The 24,707-nt window shown below is 38.0% G+C and overlaps 1 protein-coding gene across 3 annotated transcripts in view; it reads left to right on the forward strand.

Annotated features, from left to right (window-relative positions):
- LOC106786430 overlaps positions 1-24,478 on the forward strand; it is an 87,818-nt gene extending 63,340 nt beyond the window's left edge. For 2 of the 3 annotated variants that reach the window (XM_014747812.1, XM_014747813.1), the window contains 5 exons: positions 18,567-19,145; positions 19,255-21,015; positions 21,625-21,723; positions 21,854-22,820; positions 22,902-24,478. In XM_014747812.1, the coding sequence (XP_014603298.1) occupies positions 18,567-19,145; positions 19,255-21,015; positions 21,625-21,723; positions 21,854-22,820; positions 22,902-23,406 (3,911 nt within the window). In that variant the 3' untranslated portion in view covers positions 23,407-24,478. The remainder of the gene's footprint in view (positions 1-18,566; positions 19,146-19,254; positions 21,016-21,624; positions 21,724-21,853; positions 22,821-22,901) is intronic. The other variant, XM_014747814.1, reaches the window with a different exon arrangement.
- Positions 24,479-24,707: the final 229 nt, after the last annotated feature.

The following is a 24,707-nucleotide window of genomic DNA, read 5'->3' on the forward strand; positions in this document are numbered from 1 at the left end:
ATGAGAAAATGTTCGTAGAGAAATAATTGGGAATTCTAATAAAAAAATAGATACAATATACAGACAGTATTCTGTTTTAAGACGATTTTGATTTCAGAACTCATGATTCCATTATATTATTTTTGCTGATTTCTTATACTAAAATCAATCCTTTTATATTTTTCGATAAATACAATATATATATATTTTTTACAGGACTTTCTTATCCTAATATTAAATGTATTAGCAATGGATCGTAAAAAATCATACGATTATCTAATAACGATTGAATAAATTCGTCTTAAAGATTTCCGATCGAATGGGGAGGGGGTGCAACGATCGAAGATGGAAGGACAATGCGAATAATAATAATAATAACGAATCGAATACGAAAATGTGTGTCGATCGGGGAGGTTTGGGAGTTATTCGGTGGCGCCATCGTTGTTGGACTGGAAGACCGCGCCTCGTAATAAAAACGCGGATCGGCCCGGGGGCCGACCGATTCGAAATTTCATTATTTATATTCGAAATTTATTATCGCCCCGAGCGGCCGAACCTAACCGAACGAAACCGAGTCTAAAGCCAAGTCAAGCCACCAAGCCAAGCCAGGCCAAGCCAGCCAAGCCAAGCCGAAGCCGAAGCCAAGCCAGGCCAGGCCAAGCCAATCCAAGGCAAACCAAGCCAACCCATGCCAAGCCGAGTTGAGTTGAGTTGAGTTGAGTTGAGTTGAGTCGAGTTGAATTGAACCGAGCTGAGAGGCATAGGCGCCGCCTTTCCCCTCTCTTTCACTCTCTCTCTCTCTCTCTCTCTTCTCGCGCCGTCTCGTCTCGCCGGTCTAATTTATCGTTCCACGACTTTTTATTAATTTCTTACCGCTCGCGGAATCGCGATCGCATTAAAAGGATCGGCCGCGGACGGGCAGCAGCAGTCAGTCGAAATGCATCGGTACACAAACGGAATGCCGTCCCTAATTTTTCGCTCTTCTCCCTCTCAAGTTTCTCTCCCCCTCTCTCTTTCTTCACAAACACGTACGCATATATGCGCGTGTGTCCGTCTATCCTTTTTCTTCTTTCTATATTTCTCTCTCTACCTGTACCTTTCTTCGCCATCGAAAGACGCGCGGGTTCGCGATGGCTATCGCACGTGCAAAAGAAAGGCATTTTTCCGTAAACAGTTGACCCCCTCTTACTCCCCTCCTACTCCCCTCCTACTCCCCTCTTAAACCCCCTGCCCTTAGTCCACCATTTGGACTACCACCATCACCACTACCACCACCACCGTCGCCCTTCTCTTCTTAATAAAAAGCGGAAACGCGCGCAAAATGCCGCTCTTTCCGGGCCAGAATTGCGCGTGGATTACACGGGTGGTCGTGCCAGTAGACAAGATTTTTGTACAATCCGTTCCGTTCGGAACATTTTTCGTTCTCGACTGTCTCAAATTTCGATTCGACGTATAGTTTATACTATAAGATATAGAAAAATTATTTTTATTATTGGAACTAAAAAAGGTTCTTATACTTTTTTCTTCTTTTACCTGAATCAAAAGCAATGCAAGTTATATTTTATTATAGTTTTCCTTTTTCTTATCGTGCAATTTATTTTCTGCATAAAAATACGAGATCAATCTTGTTAGAAATATTTTCATATTTTTTTAGTAGAGAAAACAATAAGAAATATAATATAATATAATAAAAAAATGATTGCGATTAATTTTCAATAAATCATTCTCCAGAAATCCATTGTAAAAATGATTGGAAGGATCAAATATAATTAAATGTAATGGCATGGAAGAAAAGTATGTGTACTATTTTTACAGATTCGAAATTTGTGTCTAGTCCATTGAAATATCTTTACAAAAAAAGAAATAATGGGTATATTATATTGTAGTTGGTAGTGTAACAAGTAGAAAAAAAAAAAAAGAAAATCCATATTTCATCGTTCGACTACGTACAGTATAAAAGTAGTTAAAGTAGGAAGAACATGATGGGGGTTGAAGGGGCGGGATGGGAACGGGGACGGGACGGGGCGATTCGGTTCTTTCGGTCGTTGCTGAGAATAAAGGGCAGCGTGGTTAAATATCGATTGAACGTTTTATGCAGTTTACGGCGAATAAAAGTGTTCGAAGGGTTTCGGATTAGGCACTTTCCACGCGGCTGGACAAACATGGCGGACCGCGTTACTTCATGAAAATCGATAATACGTTCCGCGGTTATACGAGCGAGTTGAGCGAACGTACAAACGAACCTACGAACCTACGAACGAACGAAGGAACGAACGAACGAACAAGCAAGCAAGCAACTCGTGCCATAATGCTGTCGGCGTTAGGGCAGCTGTTAAAGCGTTTGACAAATCGCTCTTTCGAACGCGCCCGCGTTGTTTCATTCTCTCTCTCTCTTTATTTCTTTATTTCTTACTCATTCTATATAACGTTCGTTCGTTTTCCTTTTTATCGATCGTTAGATTTCTTATCGATCCTCGATAACAACACGTATTTATTTAAAACGATAAAACGAAGCAAATTTTTCGTTCCCCTTTTTTTTTTTAAGATAACTCTCGATCGAATAATTAAAATCCTTTTTCGACGTTGATTAGAATTGTAAAAAGAAATTGTAAAGAAACATTATTTTGTGCGTTTATTTTTTTTAATAGAAATTAAATCGTCGACTTATGTGTAAATTAATTGACGAATCATCGTTCATTTATAACAGTTAGAAATAAAATAAATCTAGAGCAGGATAATTGTTCTAATTGAAATAATTAAATAAATTTGTTAACGCGATATTAAATTGATAATTATATTTTTGTTTATCGTTTAAAATCAATTCAATTCTTTCTTCTTAGAAATATTAGAAATTTATCAACAACAAACTGCGATGAGTATTAATTAAAAAAAAAGTAGGAAATAAAAAACAGAAGCGGCGTAAAAGAAGAAGAAGGAAAAAAAAGAATTAAAAAAAGTATTTATTTATCGAAGAAAAGGATTTTTACGTCTTTATCGTCGTTCCTTATCCAACCTACTCCCGAATTCCGGAATCCGAAGGATGCGTATCTTTTTCTTTCGATCGTCTTCCCGTCTGGTCCTTTCCATCGTGCATCGACGGATCCTCTCTCGCGAGGTTAGACCGCGGAGAAAAAAGGATCCCGGCTAATTAATAGAGCAAGATCCTCGAGAAGAGAAAAGATTCGTCGGTCTGCGACGGGAGACGTACGAAAAATAAATCCGAAAGCCAGCCCCGTTCCAGCTAAATTAACGGAGAGCGAGCAAGCTGCCGCCCGTGAGCTAATTAATAGAGCAACGATGAGAAAGAGAAACAAAGAAAGAAACAAAGAGAAAGAGAAAGAAAAAGAGAGAGAGAGAGAGAGAGAGAAAGAGAAATCTCGAATCTCGATCGTTCTCGCCCTTTTTTGTCGCCAAAGGATCACGTTCGTTTCAACTCTTGCTTATCCGGTTTCTAACCGAGGTAGAGATACTTCGTCGCGAATGAAATCATTTTTATCTTACATTAGCGAGGAGATATCTTATCTAAATTTTTGTTTATTTATTTATTTATTTATTTACGGGGGATAAAAATTTATTAATACAGAAATTTGGCTAATGAGATCGTGTAAAAAAAAAACAATCAATATATTTACAGTCTAGCAATGTTACTATTAATGTATCGAAATGTAATTTGATTATATGAATTTTTTTAGACGAATTTAATTACAATAATGCATATTTACGGGCTGCAAATGAATTCGCAAACCATTTTCGAAATAAACGGTCCGAATAAATTAATTAGAAGAATCATTAGCGCAAAGATGAATGAAAAATGGAAATTCGCAAATGTGGAGATTGATTTATTCTCGTTGCATTATATTAAAATAAAATGCTAGTGCCTTTCAGCAACGTTACACATACGCGAGTGCATTCATATTTTGGATGAACTTAGAGAGAAAGAGAGAAAGAAGATATACACACTTATGTAGTAGCGTACAAATGACAACGGTTAAAATATCTGGCAATAAAAGTGGCACCTTCGAAAAAGGGAATTGCGAAACGGCGTGTAGTTTCGAGTTGGCTACGCGATTGGCCCCGATTGGTTTCTATCGGGAAACAACTATTGCCAATCGCATACCGTCCTCGAAACTCAGGAATTCATCGTTGCTCGATCGACACCCTCCCACTCTTCTACCCCTCTTTCCCTCTTCTATCAATCACATTTGCTCTCTACGTCCCAGTTTTTTCCTGGCCGACATTTCGCGATTTTTCGCCCGCCAAGAATACTACTTACGTCCTCGTGATGATATCGAACTATATCGAATGGGATCGTACGCATTTCAATAGATCGTAAAACGAAAAATGGATCATAGTAAATCTCTGAATAGAAAAAGTACCAAAAGGAGACAACAATTATTCAAATTATGGATAGAAATTAAAAAAAGGTAATTTGAATGAAAGATTATTTCATTAATAGTCACCACCTGTTTATTTTTTAACTCACCCTCGATATAATAAAATTGTTAATTTAGAAAAGAATTCGAATATAATTTCATCATAAATATCGTGTCGATTTTTTAAAGTTGAACTATTACGATAATACTTATTTATTTTCATCGTTAGTTTTTGTTTTGTCTCACCTTTTTGCAATAGCTTGTATAAAATCATTGCTAAGAGTGGCAGACAATTTACGATGCGATTGGATATAAAGACATTAGCGAGGAATGACTCTTAATCATCGGCAATGAGTTGGAAAGTGGACTCCGTAGTGGAGAAAATTACACGGTGTGTGTGTCTCTCGGGATCGATCGATCGATCGAGTTACGAGACTTCTCTCTCTCTCTCTCTCTCTCTCTCTCTCTCTTTCGATAAGAGGAATCTCGTTTCTAAGGATAAACGCGAAATTATCAGAAGAATAAAAGAACGAAAGATTTAAGAAGATTTAAACAATGATGAATTAGAATAAAGAAAATGGAAAAGGGTGGAGGGGTTGGTAGGGGTGGGAGGAGAGAGGAATTAAAAAAATGACGTTCTTTCACACGTATAGAACTGTACGTACATGTGTGTGTGTGTGTGTGAGTGAGTATGAGTATGAGTAGATGGATACGTAGAGATCCCTTCTTTCCTCGTATTCTTCTTTTTCTTATGTTAGTTAAAAAAGCTGCCAGAAATATACGGAATATCCGCGGCGGGCCGCACCCGGTCGTACGGCATCCGGTTGACTATTTCGAGAATATAATCACGAAACGACGAGAAAGGGAGGAGAAAACGGGAGAGAGAGTAAGCGTGGACCGTCTCGCGGAACGAAAAAGAGAACGACCTCCGACAGTCTCTCTTCTTTCTCTCTCTCTCTCTCTAAAAGAGAAATAAGTATAATAAGAAAATAGAGTGAAGAAGTGTCGGGAACGTTTCCTTCGTTCCGTATTGCACCACAACTTTCGTGTTTTCGCGTTCGCGACGCTTCTTCTTCTTCTTTATTCTCCACAAAAATATGTTTACCACACGACTTACGTACAGAGTTACTCATTGTAATGGAGAAAAAATATATAATAAGAAAGAAAGAAAGAAAGAGAGAGAGAGTACCGTACGGTTTTCGTTTGGTTGTTAGTTAGAAACACGCGAACCTAACGAAGAACACGCGACCGACAAATTCGCGTACGTGCTAATTAACTATACGAACGTATGAAATTGTCTTTGAATTATATATGTACGATCGAATTGATACCTCCTCCGCGCGTTAAATCTCGCCTGAGAAATTACTTACAATAAAAGAAACAAAAATACAAAATAAAAAGAAAAGAAAGATGAATTTTTGCGAGATATTATAATATATATATATATATTCGTGAAGCGAGACAGAGTGTTAGACGAAAAATAACACGTTTGGAAAAATATGTAAATTTTCAAATGAATAATATTACCCGATTATTATTTTTATCGTCGAAATGTATTTTTCCTATCTGAACAAGATCTTTGATTCCTTTATCCCTATTTCTTTCCATACTTTCTTTCTTTCTTTTTCATATATATATATATATTGTATATGTATATATAAGGGTCAGTCTAAGCGTAATAAATATTCTCATTCTTTCTCGTTTTATTTCCTTCTCTCTCCTTTTTTGCGGCGTTTTAAACTCTCATCGGGCAGTCCAATTTTCTTGAGCGACTGAGAAAACCGCAAGAGCCACTCCTCTTCGTCGTGTCGTTAATAAATCGACCTTTCTACCTCCCTTTATCCCTCGTCTCAACGTTTTCGTTCGCCATAAGTCGCTTAAAGCCCGTGGTGGTTCTTTGGCCACGCGGCACGATGCTCTTTGGTAATTCGAGTTACCTCTTTCCCTCTCCCTCTCCCTCTCCCTCTCCCTCTCCCTCTCCATCACCCTCTCTTTCTTTCTCTTACTCGCACACTTTTAACCCTCTTCTCGTTCGGCCCTCCGTTATTTCGCGCTTCGCGAAAAGCGAGAAAAAGGAAGAAGCCAAGAACGAGCATTGCACTGAACTTCTTGCAACGGGAAGGACCGAGACCAAGACCACGAAGCGCCGATTGTTTTAGCGCTTATGTTAGCCTAAACTAAAACGGCCGACTATAGCAGTAGAAGGGAGGGTCAGGGCCGTGCCTATGAAGACTACTCTTCCAAGAGTGTGTTATGTGTTTGTGTTCGTGTATATCGGAGATCTATTAAATGTCCAATTGTTTTCACCTTTTTTTTGTTTTTTGATTACTATTGATAAACTACGCTAATGTATTATAACGTTAATATACAACTACGAGATTTTCGATGCATCGATACACCCCTCCCCTTTAAAGAACAATAAGTAGACGATATTTTCTTATATAATTTTGTTCTAACTGTAAAAGATATATAAAAAAAAAGAAAAAGTTACGATACGATACAATTATTTTGATATTGATTTATATACGCAAATGATATGCATAAATTTTTCAACGCAAATACGATTATACATACGTTCGTGTATAACGAATTCCTGTAATTTCATTTATAAATAATCCTCCGACTCGAATTAATTCATTCATGTAGAATATCGTTTAGAATAATTTGCAAAAAATTATAAAATATGACGTATGAGTAGAAATAATAATGAGGGGATATATACAAAATAGTAATAGTAAGAACAACGATACGTTCCTGTCAGAGGAAAAAGGGAGAGGTACGTTTTTCACGAGAAACTATGGCGTCGCATGCCAAATCATGCCAACGGAATTGGAGAAATTTAAAAAATATTCTAAATTTAATTAGCCGTCGACGTCGGCACGTTGCTCGCGACCCCGCGGTCTTTCGAAATCGACCAAGCTGCCAATGGCTGTGTTGAAAAATAGCCGATCGAACGACTACGAAGACGATCCGAGAGAGGGAAGAAAAGAGAATTTAAGAGAAAGAGAGAGAGAGAGAGCTGAAATAACGGGGGGGGGGRGGTAGGGGTAGGGATCGAGATTCTTAGCGAACGCGTTCCTCGTGCTTACACTTTTTTGCTGGAAACGTAACGCGACGAATTCCGTTTGCAATTACGACAAGACAAAACGAGATTCGCATCTGAAAACGATAATAGAAATGGACAAACAACTACGTTTCTCTTCTGTGTTCTATTATGATATATATATTTAACGCGAATGACTCATCTATGATACACCTTTTATCGCTAAAAAAATAAAGCTTAGTTAGTTAGTATACAAATTTATTCGAATTATTTCACTTTTTATTATTTCTAATTAATATCGTGAAAAATATGTTTTGATTAATTGTACAAAACCTCTCTCTTTGTTTGGCGTGTGCGTCTGCGTGTGTGTGTGTAAATTATATACAGGATTTCACGCAGTTTTGTTCGTAAGGAAAATACGAATAATTCATGCAAAATTAACCTACGGCTCGACGAAACATCTGTCTACCAAGGTATCATCACGCAATTTTATTCCAACTTTTTTCTACGAAACATTTTAAGGTGGTCACAATGGTCGAACACATTTTATCTCGATTTTTATTTATAAAATATGATGACAACAATTTTCTGGGGTGGGAAAAGAAAACTGTGACACCTTATACGTATACACATAATTTTGAATAATTAGTATGGTCAATCGTGTTAGATCGTAAAGTTGACGTTGTTCCATAAAACGTTTAGTCTTCTCTATTTTTGCTGTCAAGTTAAAACTAATTGTAAGAGAAAGAACCGAAAAAGAGAAAAACAGAAAGATAAAGGAGTAGCAGTCACGTTAGATTAGAGATAAAATGGTTTCGAGGAAACATAAATACCGATTATTATTTCCCAAATGTTCATTCCTACATACATATATCACACATTTATAGATATTAAAAGGTGAATAGAAAATCGAGTAGCAATATCTGAGAATAATAACTAACGCACAATTGGTCGAAACGACGATCGGATATTGTACGTAAATAATAAATAAAAAAAAGATAAAAAATGATTGGAAATCGTCGTTTATTATAAAATAGAGAAGTAGGAGAGCTTAATAATAATGCTTCTCGCTCGTTAACCGCTCGTCTAACTGCCTTGTTAAGCTAACACTTGTATAACCATCCCTTCGAAGAATATTCAAAAGTTATCGGATACGCGATCTCGTAAATCATTGGGCGTTATAAGACTTTGTAAATCTTTGAAATACGCGTTCTCGTGTAGCAATGTATTGGACGTGATCGTTTGTCTCTCTCTTTCTCTCTCTCTCTCTCTTTCTCTATCTTGGTCTCTCGTGCAAAGATTTGCGTTAGCGAGAGAAAGAGAGAAAAGGTCTACGAAACCCGGACAACGTTGGACGATCGGTGGGTGCCAGTTTGTCGTAAATTTCCGTTAACGAGCTCCCTACGAGTCGAGAGGAAAATGAAAGGTAGAAGAGAAGGAGTATAGGAAAATAGAGAATAAGAAGAGAAAGAGAGAGAGAAGTAGGATTATATACAAAATCTCTACAAGAGAGAAACAGAGATTCAATTTTAAATCGTATCGTAATTTTTCACATGCGAAAAATGAAATTTTCTTGGCGTTTCTAAGAAAAAAAAAAGAATAAATTTCAATGTTCTTTCATAATTTTTATAATTACTTGTTTGTTCTTTTGAGAAAACTACTCGTTTTTATAAAATGTAATTAGAATATTTGTCAAAATATATTTCCTGAATGCAGTAGATCATAAAAAATTGGCTTATATTCGTTTTGATTAGACATTAAAAAAAGGGTGGTTGGTAATAGGTAACATCGACCCTTCTTCTTCTTTCTTCAATCCGGATATATTCCGGTCGATGCACCCAAAGCTCTGATAGATCGCGATCGTATGACTAGAAGCCTAGTACCCTGGAAAATTCGTTGAATGAAAAATCTGCTTGGTTCTCGATCACCGGAATCGAATTTCTTGTTTTGACAGCGGATCACCGATCCGTGGCGAGAGTTCTATTTTTCTCTATGAATATATAGAGAACGGGAACTACCTAAAATCTTTTCGTAAATCGAACAATATAGTTGTACGACTGACTAGGAAATAATTTAAAATGAAAGAAAGAGAGAGGTGACTATTTGAATTTGTAGGAAAGGGTTCGATTCTGTTTATTTTCGAGGATGAACGAGTGACGTTGGGGAAAGAAAAAAAAAAGAAAAAAAGAAAAAAAGGGAAAAGGGAGAAGGAACGAACTATATCGAGGCTAATGTTACAGACCTGGGGTTTCTCTCCCCTTCGTAAAAACCTTACGCACTATCCAAGGAGCGCGCGGGTGAGTGGAAAAAAAGGGGGATGAATTTAGACGCTTTAAAAAAGAAAAGGCAATTTAACGTGAAACTCCACTTCAGACCTTTTCTCTATTATTTTTATTGAAAAGGCTTATCGCTTACTCATACGCCGTTATATCTCTCAACGTATACAAGTTCTTTTTTCTCAACACACACACACACGTTGTTATATCTTTTAGAAATTATTTAAAAAATGTTCTCAACCCCAACTTTATGTATTGTCATCAAGTTTCGTCAAGTTTCTCTCTCTCTCTCTCTCTCTCGTACACTCTTTTTTTATAATTTAAATGAAAGAAATTGAATTTTCCAAAATGAAATATATTATTGAAAATTATTTAAGAAAATCTTATTGACACAAATATATGTAGAAAAATAATTGGGATATCTTTTTCTCTCTCTTTTTATCTACGAATCGTATCTCTCTCTTTCTCTCTTTTTAGTTGGAATGAAAAGTAGAATTTATCAAAGGGAGTTAGAAAAGCGTCCAGATTCGCGCACGAGTCTAATGTATCGTACGAGGGTCTCCCCTCGTTAAATTTAACGCGGCCGCCTTGAACGCGATCGAGAGATCGGGGGTTCGGTCCACGGCGGTGTAAAAAAAGAAGGGGTGACGGTTGTTTCGGGGGATGAGGAGACGAAAAGAGACGAAACGAGAAGAGAAGAGAGTAGAGTAGAGTAGAGTAGAAAAGAGAAGAGAAGAGAAGAGAGGAGAGGAAAGGAAAGGGTCGACAAAAAGGGCACTAAGTAGTACGTACGTGTGTACATCACATTTACACGTTATGTGTTCACACGCGTGTAAGTGTAAGTACTGGAGTGAGCCCCGAAAAATTTCAAACGAGACTCTCTCACAGTTCGCGTGTACCACTACGTCCGGCTAGGCTAGTAGTATGTCGATTAAAAAAGAAGAAAAAAAGAAGAAAAAAAAAAGAGAGAGAGAGAAAAAAAGGGGCCCTGCTCTGCTCTGCAGGGTAAAACGATACCAGACACCGCGACATTAATGAATATATGCTTTTAAATTCGAGAGAAGGAATAATAATAAAACAAACAAAAAAAAATATACAAAATGAAGCACGTGGCCCTCACGTACTCGACCAATCGTTTCGATAGCAATCGAGCTCGAGATACGATTTGCTTGAGTTGCGTGATTTTACAATTAGAGAGTATAATAGTTAGAGAAAATATTATATTGGACTTTCTCTAATCATAACGTTCCCAATGAAAATTGTTCGACCTAATCGGGTAAAATATACTTTTTCAATGAAATAAAATAATTTTTAAGAAATGTGATTATCTAAGTTTGCACGAAGGAACGGTCACGATAGTGTTTTTCGATAACACAATCGTTTAATTGAAAATATTCTAAGATTTTATAATTAATCCGATTATATGGGCATTGTAATTATGAAATTATCGTGTCAATTATTTTCTTTTTTTTTCTTTCTTCTTGTTTCTATTATCGATTAGATCATTCGTTAGAAATTTCGTGAATGTTACGTGTTGAAAAAGATTTGAAAAATTAATTTCTTAATAATATGTGTGGTATCGTTTTAATGAATAAATGATTGGTCGGGTAAAAGAATTGACAAACTGTGGACGCTAATGATTCGCGTTTTTATCGTGTTCTTCGTTTGTAAAAAGAAAAAGTATTCGACAGAAAGAGAGAGAGAGAGAGAGAAAGAGACATATAAAAGAAGAGACACGTGTAATCGTTCGTAAAGTCTCAGAAAGCCTAGCATGCTCGAACAACGACAATGATGAAGATCGGTAACTTACATAAGATAATTACATTGGCGAGTACGATGGATGAAAGAAATGACGACGATGGTCGTTCGTGTCTCTTTCGTGTGTCGTTCCAGTCACGGACAATGAGAGAAAGTCGATGAAAACGAGGATGAATGACTAAACTCTGCGCATATCGGTTCTTATATGGATTTCATTACGAGATTTATGATATTTTACGAACACTTTGTAATAACTAATATAGATGATATTATCTTTTTATCCTATGTTACCACGTATATTACAATTGTTTCTTTGTTTTTTTTTTTTTTAATATATCAAACACTATTTCTCTTCTAATTAGAATTAATTCTAATTTAATTTGAATTGTGTTTGATCGAACATTATCAATAATAAAAATCAATTCTTTGATCTCGTTTAGAGTTTACATTGAAATTAGGTACACGAGTGTTTAACATTTAATATAATTTATCACATATAGAGAAGAAAAATTAATTTTTCATATTAAATTTTAATCAAATTATACGATTTGATATCGATAAACAGATGTATTGTATTTCCTAAACAATGATCCTAGAGTTTGATTTAATTAAAACCTATATATAATATTAAATATTTACATACTTTTCCTCTCATTCTTTTTTCGATAAAAAAGAATAATGAAAATAATAATTCTAATTTATTTGCTGTGATTATTATCAATGTCGACAAGCAATTTTCGTGTTAAGTAAAGTCACGAATTCTCGTTTGGTTATCATCGTAAAATTTTATCTTCCAAAGAAAGAAAGAAAGAAAGAAAGAGAAATATATATATGTATATACAAAGCACGAAAGTTTCTTGCTTCGTGGTGCGTAAAAACTAAGAGGAAAGTTCAGGATGATACCTGGAAGTCCTTTCTCTCTCTTTCTCTCTCTCTCTCTCTAATTTTGCATAGAAGGAAAAGAAAGCGTACTAATTATAATGAGCCAGTTTAGCCATGAATGGTAGAACGAATAATGGCCATAACGACGTTTATTTTCGTCTCGAATGATACTACGAAGAAACAAACGGCTTTTGGTTTTAAATTAAAAGAAAAGGAAGAAGAAGAAGAAGAAGGAGAAAAGGAAGAGAAAGAAAAGAAAATTCAGAGTATAGTCAAGAGTAAGGGAAGAAGGTGTTAAATGGATGGCACTGGTAGAAAAAGGGGGAAATGTAGTAGTAGTATGGCGACCATAACGTAATTTTGACAGAAATAACGTCGACTAGCTTGCTGAGAGACAATAAGTCCCTGACACTTTCTCTCTTTCTTTCTCTCATTCTCACTCTCTCTCTCTCTTATTCTCTAATTCTCTTTCTTCCATTTTCTCATTCTCTTTCTCGCAGATCTTAGAATAGTTTAGTGTCGGCCACTCTATTCCTCTTTCTAAAGTGGAAAGAGCAAGTACTCGATCCTTCGCGTCATCTCTCTTTCTCTCTCTCTCTCTTTCTCTCTCTCTCTCTTTAACTCTTACTCACTCACTCACTTTCTGTTTTACTTCCCTCGTAGATGAAGCTGCGACTTTACGCCCTAGCAGCGTGCTTCCTATCTCATAAAATCTCTCACACAAAAGAGAGAAGGGAGTGAGGTGGAATGAAGTGATGGGGTTGGGGTTGGGGTTTGGGGGAGGGGGGTAGGTAAAAGTAAAGGTAGAGAGCACGTTTACGACTTGGCGAACGAATTTTTACGTATCGTCGCTAAAAATTGATAAAATACGCGAGCCATCCGGTAGAATCTATTAAAGGTGCATAAATCTTGTGGGTTCGAAGCGATCCTTCGCTGAGATATACAACAAGTATGAAAGATAGAGAGAGAGAGAGAGAGAGAGAGAGAGAAAGAGAGAAGTAAAGGATGGAACATTTTTATTGTCTCTGTTCGATTTAATATTCTCTCATAAATTAACGTCGAAATCTATCCGACGTAGCGACGACTAAGACGATGAGGACGACGACTACTACGACGACGAAGAGGAGGAGGAGGAGGAGGAGGAGGTGGAGGATGGTAAGAACGTAAAGAAAGAAAGGAATCGGCTTCTTGTTTACGTAGGCTCGGCACAAAGGCCCTTTGAGACCTTTGGAATTGCCGATCGAGTAAGTAGAGAGTTTTAGGTAGTAGTATGTATTAGTATTAGTATTACTAGTTATAGCTGGTAGTAATATAGTAGTTGTATAATAGTAGTAGTAGTGTATAGTAACGGCGTAACGTCGATTCTGGGTCATTAAGTCGCATCTGGACGGTTAACTCGTTCCTTCTCTTTCTCTCTCTCTCTCTATATTTTTTCTCTCTTTCTCTCTTTTTCTCTTTATCTCAAACAGTCAGTCTTTCGTGTGCACACGGAGCCGTTTTTCCGGAAACAATATTGTGACGAGTACCATCGAAAAGGGTTCCCCGTTAAGGGACGAAGATTGAAAGAGAAGAAAAAAGAAGAAAAAAGAAGGGGTTATACACCGTTAGAACTTTTTTTACTCACTCACTCACTCTTACTCACTCACTCTCTCTCTCTCATTTTCTCTCTTTCTGTTTCTATGTTTTTTTTTTCTTTCTTGACGTTTAAACCTCTCGAAAATAAAAAAGAGAACTCGAATGAAAGCACCGATCGTGGTTACAGCGACTCTATCGCATAATGACACTACGACGATGACGACTACTATTACTACTACTATGACAATTACGACGACGACGACGACGACGACGACGACGAGTATGACGACTACGAGGACGTGATGAACATGATGCAACTGCCGTTGCGAGTATTATCCAAACACTCGTTTTATGCGTTACGTTGACCCTTTTTATTAGGTATAATCCAACGCACGTGTTGTTTCATCGATATCATTCGAGAAAAAGGAAGAAAAAGAACGAAACTGAGAGGGAGAGAGAGAGTGAGAAAAAAAGGATAGATTAAAAATTTTCGCTTAAACGAGACATTGACATAAAATCGATTGAAATATTTTTCATCGAATTATTGGTGAAAGATACGTAATTTTCCAGCTCATCCAGATCCAATTGAGATTAGATGAAAATCATGAGGAAGAGAAGGGGGAGGGGTAGGAGGGGGAGTGAGAGAAGGGATGTATTGTAGAAAATCTCGTTTGGGAAATTGGAGAGACGGTCTTACCGAGTTTATACCATCTAAATAAAATCGATTAAAATCTTCTTAACGTACGTCCACGTATGCACGTTAATACGTTCGTTCGTATATTCGTTCTTTGGTTTATTCGTCTCTGTTTGCAGGGTGTGTTAGGGCCAACGTACTCGTAAGCCCGTGTTTGCGATATAAAGGGTTATTCAGCCGAGTCCACGGATTAAATGATAAAAAAGGAAAGACCCTGGTCTGAAATCCGGGGCCTTTTCAGGATCGGGCTTTTTGAAAATTTTAAACCTTACCTTACCTCCCTTCCTCTCCCCCTTGTCACTCTCTCTCTCTCTCTCTCTCTCACTCTCAGGACACACGTGTTTTTCCTTTTTCTCTCTCTTCCCCTTGCAACAAGATCGACCGTTCATCCCCCCCTCCTCCACCTTCTCCTTCTCCTCCTCCTCCTCCCCCTCCTTCTCCTTCTCCTCATTCTCCTCCTCTTCTCGAAGCGAGTTTTAAGAACTACGAATAAAGGGTTGGACTGAAAGCCGCCTGTATTGAATATACCCGCTGGGGTGGTAGATGAGAGTAACAGAGAGTGTGTGAGAGTGAGTGAGAGACAGAGAGAGAGAGAGATGCTCGGAACCGGTGCACGTTGTTCCCCACGAGTTTCTCATATTTTTTAAGATTTGCCCTTTAAGCACTGTCACGTTTTCCTCGTCCGTCTTCTCCCTCTAGCCAGTAGCAATTCCTTTTTCGTGGCCATGTGGGTGGGCACGACCTCTCTTTCCCATCCAATACGAAATTAGGTGGCCTTGAAAAAACATTAAGAAAGAGTTTCGTTGAGAATTTTTCTTTCATCGATATGAATCAAATGATCGTTTATTTGGTTTTATTATTTACACACACGAGTATATTTTTAATTAATATCATACAATATATCTTTAAATTATTATTTTTTCCTGGAAATATTATCATACGTTAAATATATTATAAGGATAATTTTTTTTAAGGAAAATTTATCAACAAAATTTCTAGAATAATAATAATAATCCATATGAACGATACAAAATGAAGAATAAAATATATCAAAGCAACAAAAATATATTTGTATGTAATAAAAAATAATGAAAAAATGTCAATATTCGTTTTTAACGTTTAATAATAGTACGAAGAGAATATTTCGCTCGTTCTCGAATTTCCACTCCCTTTTCGCGAACTCTTTCTCTTTTATCTCTTTTGTTTTTTTTTCTCTTTCCCTTGTTTTCTTTTTTTCTTCTTGCGAACGAACGAACGAACGCGCATACTCGTAGAATACATAAGAAGTTCCTTCTCCGCGAGAGGAGGAGGTGGAGGAGGAAGAGAAGAAGAAGAAGAAGAAGAGAGTAGAAGAGGCCAAGCACTCCCCCTCCTCCACCCCTCGCCCTCTACTCTTTTGCTCGATGTACCACGCGTGGTGGAAGAAGCCCTTTTGCTCGAAGAAGAACCCTCGAGAAATATTCGACAATTTTTAAACTCGTTTCTGAACGCATTCAAAGAGAGCGCGAGCCTTGGCACAAGTAGCATAGGTATTTCTTGGAATCGACTTTGTCATGGGGTGGGGGAGGGAAAGGGAGAGAGGGTGAAGGGGGCGTCGGATTCGATATCATCATCCTACCCCCTTTTTCCTTCTTTCTCCATCTCATCGCGTTCTATAAAACGAAAAGTTATTCTAAATTATTCGACTTATTTTTCTTTTTTTTCTTCTCTCGTATATTTTTCGATTTAATTTTTATTACTAAGAAAAACGATTGGTTCATAAAAATTATTTTTGTTTATTTTCTTTTGATCGTGTATTACGTGTATAACATTAATCAATTACGACAATAGTAGTCTCTCAATCGAGAATCAAAACAATATTCTTTTAATCTATTTTATGATTCATTCGATATAACGCGAATATATTTAATCTAAAAGTAAATTATTTGTTTAATTAATTTTCGATATTTCTGCATAATGTATTTTTTGATCGAAACATTTTGTTAATTACGAATTAACATTGAAAAAAAATAATTAATGCGGATTTATTTTTGGCGCCCCATCCCCGCTAAAAAAGTATTACGATAATTTTCGATTGGTACGATATAGAAAAATGAATTTTTTAATTTGAGTTTATGTATATTTATTTTGAAATAATATATTCTTCTCATAAATTAGAAAGAATGATAATAATAATAATAATAATGATGATGACGAGGACGAAAACGACGATGATGAATAATTTAGTTCTTTTTTTTCTTTTACCACCTCCCCCCACCCGTTTTTAATTCGCTTTAATTCGCACACCTTCGATTTAGATTCGAAGATTCTGATAGACCTCGATATCGAGGCAAGCCGAAGGCGATCGACGTAAATCACGATCGATAGAACGTAATTGATCGGTCGACCGCGACCAGACAGGATGACTCTTGCGGTGAAAGTGAACGATAGACGGGAAGTGTTACGTTGATAAAGCTACCGTTTCATTATTAAAATATTTAATCGCCGTCCAGAGAGAGAGAGAGAGAACGTACAAATTTTAATATCGTCCAAATCTTGATCATCCTTCGACTATCATTTTAAACGTATCCAAATGAAAAATGACGTTTAATGAATGCCATTACTTCAAAAGAACGAAAAAGATACGAAGAAAACAATAAATAAATAAATAAAAAACATATATATATATATATTAATGCGAGCAAACGTGTAGTTTGCAATTTATTCTTGTATATTATTGAGTAATGTATATAAAAGAAAAAAAAAAAAGAAAAAAGTAAAGAGAAAAAGATGAGTAGTAGCCAGCCACGTTCTGGCTGCTATATTTATAGCCCATCTCTTTCTTGGATTACCTTACAGAAAGGGAAAGAGAATGAGAGATAATTATCAACGTACGATGATTGGTCAACGAACGAAATGTGTTTTACGTGGTGCATTTTCTTGCGTGCCTTACCACTACTACTTACTTACCTTCGAGCCTTTTAAGAGCTATGAAAGTTCCACTGTTGGAGTAAGGTAAATGCTCCTTCCTTGTATACGGGCCCAACGGGTACGCCACGGGTTTTTGCATACGCGTATTGCGATCGACCGATAGTTTTTTGCTTGCCTCTACCATTCTTTCTTCTTATTCTTTTTATTCTTTTCCTCCTCCTCCTCCACCTCCTCCACCTCCTACCCCTTCTTCACCATTTCTCTTTTCTTCTTTTCTCTTTTATATCGTCGTGGTGTTGTTGAGCCCAGCTCGACCAGTTTTCGGGTGCAGAGAAACGTATGGGTCGACGAACGACTCTCATAATTCTTGATTTACCTTTCAAAATCATCCTAAGTCCCGCGTAGTCGAAAATACGCTCGAAGAGATCCTTGCAAAACTATTACGAATGATATCCGATGAATTTCGTTTATATTCTTCGTTGGTAAAGCAGGAAATTCGTTTATCTTTCTACAAAATAATTCGATCTACATTATCGTGAACGAGTAGCGTAGAATTTTGTTCGTCGATATAGTAGGTTTCTGAGTTATTCAATTATCCGTAAAAAGAGTTTAGTTATTTTTTCATTACTTTTTTCCTCTAGATATCTTATTTTCGACAAATCTTACATCATCCGATAAGAAATATGAAATAAGTATCTCGTTTTCACGGTCGTCATGTAATGCAACGATGAGAGTCAAGTTTTCGTTATCTTTTTTCTTTTTCTTTTTCTTCTCTCCATGTTTATTTTATCGAAATAATATTATAAAAGAGAGATGTGTTAAAAAGTTATATTTAGAATTTAGAGTTGGTGGTGCTAATGAACTTATGCGAAATAAACGGTCTCTATTTAATGTCACCAGAGATTATTCTTTATCCTGTTCTTTTTCGATACCGTACGTCCAACGTGTGCCGCGATAAATTTTCGCGTTCGCGTGCAGTGATACGTTAATACCGTTAAAACTTATGGAATAAGATAAAGGCGTTGAGAAGGTAAAGAGACATTGCGTTTATGCTCCTTTTACTTTCTCTGTTTCAGCGCTGCTCAGGCAAAGCATGTCACCGGTAGCGGACAGCATGATCGCTGGTGCGAAATCATCGGTGTCGCAGCCTATAATCGATTACTCTCGATATGTCAGGAGATATACGTCCGGTCAGGAATGCGGTAGCTCTTATTGCAAGGAATTAGGATGTAGAGAACATTTTCATTGTCTCGATTGTAGTGGTAGGGTATTTGTGAAGAAGGAGGAAATGATTAGGCATTTCAAGTGGCACAAAAAAAGAGACGAATCCTTACAACATGGTTTTATGCGATATTCGCCAACGGACGATTGTTCGGAAAGGCATCCCGGTCGAACTTGTCCGCATAATCGAAAGCAAACACACTATCATTGCATACACGAAAATTGCGACAAGGTTTACATATCGACTTCGGACGTGCAAATGCACGCGAATTATCATCGCAAGGATTCTGCGATCATTCAAGAGGGCTTTCAGAGATATCGTGCCACTGAAAGTTGCGCCACCGATCATTGCCCCTTCGTCGGACAACGAACGACGCACTTCCACTGTCGGCGGATTGGATGTAGTTACACTTTTAAAAATAAGGCTGACATGGGTAAGGCTTATATTCTCTGATATAATATTCTCATATAATATTCATACAATATTCGTATAATATTCTCATTTGAAAAGCTAGCCCATGACTGATCGTTCCTTACTTTCAGATAAACACAAGTCGTATCACATTAAGGACGAGCAGTTGTCCCGAGACGGATTCAAGAAATTTATGAAATCCGAAGCCTGTCCCTTTGAGCAATGTCGATTTTCGCGTGTCTGCAATCACATACATTGCATACGACCACAATGCAGTTACGTTCTGCACTCCTCTGGTCAGCTATTTTCTCATAAACGAAAACACGAGCGTCACGAGTCCGAGATGGCTTATCGAAGGTACAAACAAGTTAGTGCCGTTGGTGGGATTAGGCCGCCAGGATCTTGGGCACCGGACGAAGTAAGCAATCAAGGATTGTCGCTTAGTATTAACGGGGAAAGTTCTAATGAAGATAGAGGTTCGCCATCCTATTACTCGTTGGACGATTCCTTTCAAAGTGCTAGCGATTTAGCAATGGATCTTACCGCTCCTACGAATAGCATGACGTCTACCAGTTCGGTGGTAAGCTTCGAACAACAGCAGCAGCAGCAGCAGCAACCACAACAGCCACAGCCACAGCAACAGCCACAGCAACAGCCACAGCAACAGCCACAACAACAGCAACAACAGAATCATCAACAACAACAACAGCATCAACAGCAGCAGCAGCAGCAACAGCAGCAACAGCAACAACAACTCACCCCGGCGGAATTAGCTTATCTCGTTTCGGCGAATTCGGAATGCCCCTGTCAGTTAGGTAGGGATCATCATCATTGTGGGTTGGACCGGTGCGGTGCTACTCTGAAGGATCCACGCGAAGTAAGGGAACATTTGAGAGAACATGAAACTCAGGAACGTATCACGGATGCCTTCTTCGAGGAAGGTGGCTGTGACGATGCCTGTCCGTACACCGATAAAGAAAAACATTATCATTGTAATTGGGAAAATTGTCGAGAGGTCATCCTGTCGACGGATAAACCCTTTCGAAGACTTCAACATTACAAAATTCACGAGTACAGTAGACAATTGAATCTCTCTTGTCCCTCGCACGCGCTTTCATCCGATGTAACGCTGACCCATCTGACCAACATTGATGCCATGTTCAGGCGGAAAAGAGGCAGACCACCGAAAAACAGAGTCATCGAGATTTGGTCAGGTGGAGATCCGGCCTCGCACACGCACGACTCTCCGCAAGCCATTTTTACGAGCTTCAAGTTACCGAAACCACAAACACCGAGTTTGACACCTACTCCGGTGACCGATGATCGAGAAGGTAGTGTTTCTCCTTCGAATAGTCTCGGTGAACCGGAAGGATTCGCCACGTACAATCCCGAAGGTTGTCCAGATCTCGCTTGCGTTTTACGATCGACCAGGCATCATCATTGTTCCCAACCACGGTGTCATTTCTCAACCGATAGACCCGATCAACTGTTGATGCATAGCAAAGACTTTCACGACAACGTCGATATACCAACAGGATTTGCCTTTTTCGATAAAATGGTAGACTGTCGGTTATCGAGTTGTCATAGCAATCGAGTGAATCGACACTTTCATTGTACTAGACCTAATTGCGGATATTCTTTTGTACGATATTCGACGATGGCTCTTCACGAAAAACAACATTCTGGACACGTCGACGTTTGTACTCAAGAACCATCCAATAAAGAATGTCAAACTCAACTTCAAACTTTCGTTCAAGAAACAAAACCAAGAATACAGGTGAAAAATCCTGCTGATCTTATAGAGAAAACGGATGACAGCTTGGAAGAGAGCAGATCAATGATAGATGAAAAAGAAAGCGAACTTCCTAGTTCGGACGCTAACAAGACGACCGGTGAGTTTTGATTCACAAGGCGGGCATACGAAACTGTACCTGGTTATCCTTGATTATTCATATATATTTCATAGAATAAAGATATTTATAAAATAGATCCCGTTCAGTAGCATTTTTATATAAAAAGACCTTATGTCGATTGAAGAAAAAAGGAAATAAGAAAAAAATGAAAAATCAAAACTTGCATGTTGTTTTTTTTCTATCTTCATTATTATTATTATTATTATTATTATTATTATTATTATTATTATTATTATTATTATTATTATTATTATTATTATCGTTATTATTATTATTATTATTATTACTATTATTATTTTGATTACATATTATTTTTTGATATTGCACGTAGATTGCACCGACGAGTGCGTGCTGAAGTCTCGCACTCGTCCACTCGTTTTCGAAAAGTAGACACCTCTTTCTTTCCCCTTTTTCATTCTAATTTATTTAGTATTATTATCATTTGATATTTTTTTTGTATGTAAGTTCGTTTGTTTGTAAGTTTGTTTCTTTGCCTATCTGTTTGCCATCTTTCTTTCTATACACGGTGGTTGTAATTTTAGTGGGAGGTATATTTGAAGTGTTGGTTGTTTGGTTGATTGTTGCTAGTGGTGAGGGCGGCAGGCACCTATTATCCGGTCAGCGGACCGCCGAGCGAACCCGCACTTCCGGGCGTCGTGCTATCCATGCGAGCTTCCGTGCACCAAGGTTCGTTCTCCCTTCGACCAGGTTTAGTGCTTAGAGATTTGACATATTAGTTTATTTACGAGTTAGACCTGCCCCACTTGCAATTCGTCAATCCGCGAACTAACTAAAAATCTCTTCGTTCCCATTGCAGAGTCCACGACCATACCGTCATCCGGTACATCTACCTCATCCCACACGCTTTACGGGCCCGAGCAAAGCTGCAGCAGACCATTCTGCAAGTTGAAACGTAAGAATCACTATCACTGCAATGCCTGCAATCAGGCGTTCTCGGAACTGGATCGATTGGTCGCTCACATAGCCAAGCACTCGACAGGTGCTATCCTCAGTCAACAACAACACGATCTACCCAATCAGTCCCCCTCGTCCTCGTCTTCGGTGTCATCCAATCAACTGCAGCACGAGTATCTGACGCAACTTTCTCAGAAACCAGACTTCATGGCGCAAAACGCTCAGATGGCCCAAAACATTCAGAATTTTCACAATCAGATGCAAAGGCAGATGCAGCAGACTCTGGGACAGATGAGCCAACAACAGACACCACCGGTGAAGGAGATCAAATTGGAGAGTCCAAGATGCGCCACGGATATCGGTGTACAAAGTATGCCGAATATTAAGAGGGAACCAACGGAGATTAAGAGAGAGGAAGTTGTTAATTCGGTGCAAGAAACCAATGAGAACAATCAACGGATGCCTCCGCAACCGTCGATGCCAGGAAACGTTCAACATTCTCCGGCACCGGGACCACCACCTAGTTTCGAGCTTGATTTTAGCCACGGCTTTCACTTCGCTAGTCCAGCAGTAATGGCAGCGATGAATCAACAAATAGCTCTGATGAATCAAGCTCTACCACCGTTTCTTCAACACGGTGGCATGTATACCGGGGCACCTGGGCTGATGTTCGCACCTGGCCTACCACCTACCAATTTTCTTCCTCCAACCAGGGACGAAAATCCTTTGGCTTCTCTCGCGGCTAATCTTAATTTGAATAAAAGATCTCTTTCCCCGCCTGACAGCAATTCGCCTGAAGCGAAGAAGCAACGGCTTCATCATTCGATGCGTATGCTCAAGGATGAGCCTGTTCCCGAAGGATACGTTAGGTTGGTACTTTCCATTATATCCGAATATTCAACAGAAAAAGTGTGATTTTTAATGATTTTTTCCTTTGATTCTCCCTGTAGGTTCAGATTCAACGAAGATTGCCGGTACACGCATTGCGGTTACAGGGAACATCAAACTCACTTCCACTGCATGCGCCAAGACTGTGGTTACTCGTTTTGCGACAAGACGCGTTTCGTTCAGCATACGGCAAGGCACGAGCGTTTGGACACGCTAATGGGTGGTGATTTTCAACAGTACAGGGCCAACGTACCCTGTGGTCGTGCTCAGTGCGCGTATACTTCGTCCCTCGGTTCGATGCAAAACAAAGCTTCGCATTTTCATTGCCTTAAATGCGAGTTTGTTTGTACCGACACGAACAAGGTAGTTGCCCATAGGCGTCAACATGCAAAATTGGACAGCATAGCGGCTGCGGGTTTCCAGAAATTTACGCCTAGTCAGCCGTGCGGTGCCGTGCAGTGTCAACACTCGGGCAAGCAAACTCATTACCACTGTTTGCAGTGTCAGTACGCGGTCTTAGGTTTGGCTCAAATGTCAGCACACAAGTACCGACACATGGACACTTAACGGAAAATTTATAGTGCAAGTTCGAGACAAATTTATCCCCAAATATACATCTATAGACATTCCTTAGAGAATTGATCAAAAAGGGAAAACGTTAAGAGAAAATATTACATTCGTGGTATATACCTACTTGAATGAATACCTAATAGACATTCCCTTAATTCTCCCAAACGATCAGCAATCCACGAGTAACGAATACATACAACCGCAGGGAGCTAGTCAGTGAAGTTGGACTGAGTTGAAATTCAAAGTTCTGTTGAAAGTTTAGAAAAGATGTTATTGTTCCTTAACAGTTTAGGAAATATAAACGAGAAGAAGAAGAAGAAGAAAAGAAAGACATTGAAGTATAGAAAACTCCTTGAGGGGATCTTAACATTCGCGATGTTGATAAAAAATCAAACTCGCGATTTCATTTTTCGCCTTTTTCCTCCACCCCTCCTCCCCACCTCTCCAGACTGGCTAGAAAAGATACGAAAAGGAACGAAACTATGTAAGGAAAGACGCCCTCGATATACATATATGTATATTTATATCGATGCGCGGTTCAAGAAGACAATAAAAAGCAAGAAGACACTCTTATCGTAATATACAATATACATATATATTAACAAAAAAAAAATATATATATATATATAGCACGAGAAAAGACAAACGAACAAATAATACTGTAATATTTAAAATAGAAATATCTCTCTTCTTATATATTTGTCTCCCGTTTTAGCGTCGCGTACTCTCCGCGTGTGACTGTGATCTCACGTTAATAATCATTCGTTAGAGAACTCCTTATCTTCAGACACACATATATTTACATATATACCATTTTATGTAAATATTAATCGAGAGGACTGACGAAAAAGAAGAAGAAGAAGGAGAAGACGAGGAAGAAGAAGAAGAAGAAGAAGAAGTTGACTCGAATAAAATCAACGATAAGAATCGATAGACTAAACATCGAGTATCAAAATATTTCCTTTTATAAGAAGAAGCGTGTTGTCTAGGGTAAGGATTAAATGGAAAATAAATCGGCTATGTGTGCTCGCGATTATATAAATAAAAAAAAAAAAATAAAAAATATATATACACATATATACATATATATATATAATAAAAATGTTCCGAAACCAAAGAATAAGGCAAATCCCATTAAAACTGCGTTGTTCGTAGCGAATGAAAAATTGAAACACGCATACAACTACACGTACATATTTCGTTATTCAGCCTATTTCGCGTTATTTTTCATTATTATTATTATTATTAGTATTTTATTAGTATTTTATTAAGATTATAATTATGATTATGATTATTAT

The sequence above is a fragment of the Polistes canadensis genome, unplaced genomic scaffold (genome assembly GCF_001313835.1).
Source record: "Polistes canadensis isolate GaletaPanama2010 unplaced genomic scaffold, ASM131383v1 scaffold_74, whole genome shotgun sequence".
NCBI lineage: Eukaryota > Metazoa > Arthropoda > Insecta > Hymenoptera > Vespidae > Polistes > Polistes canadensis.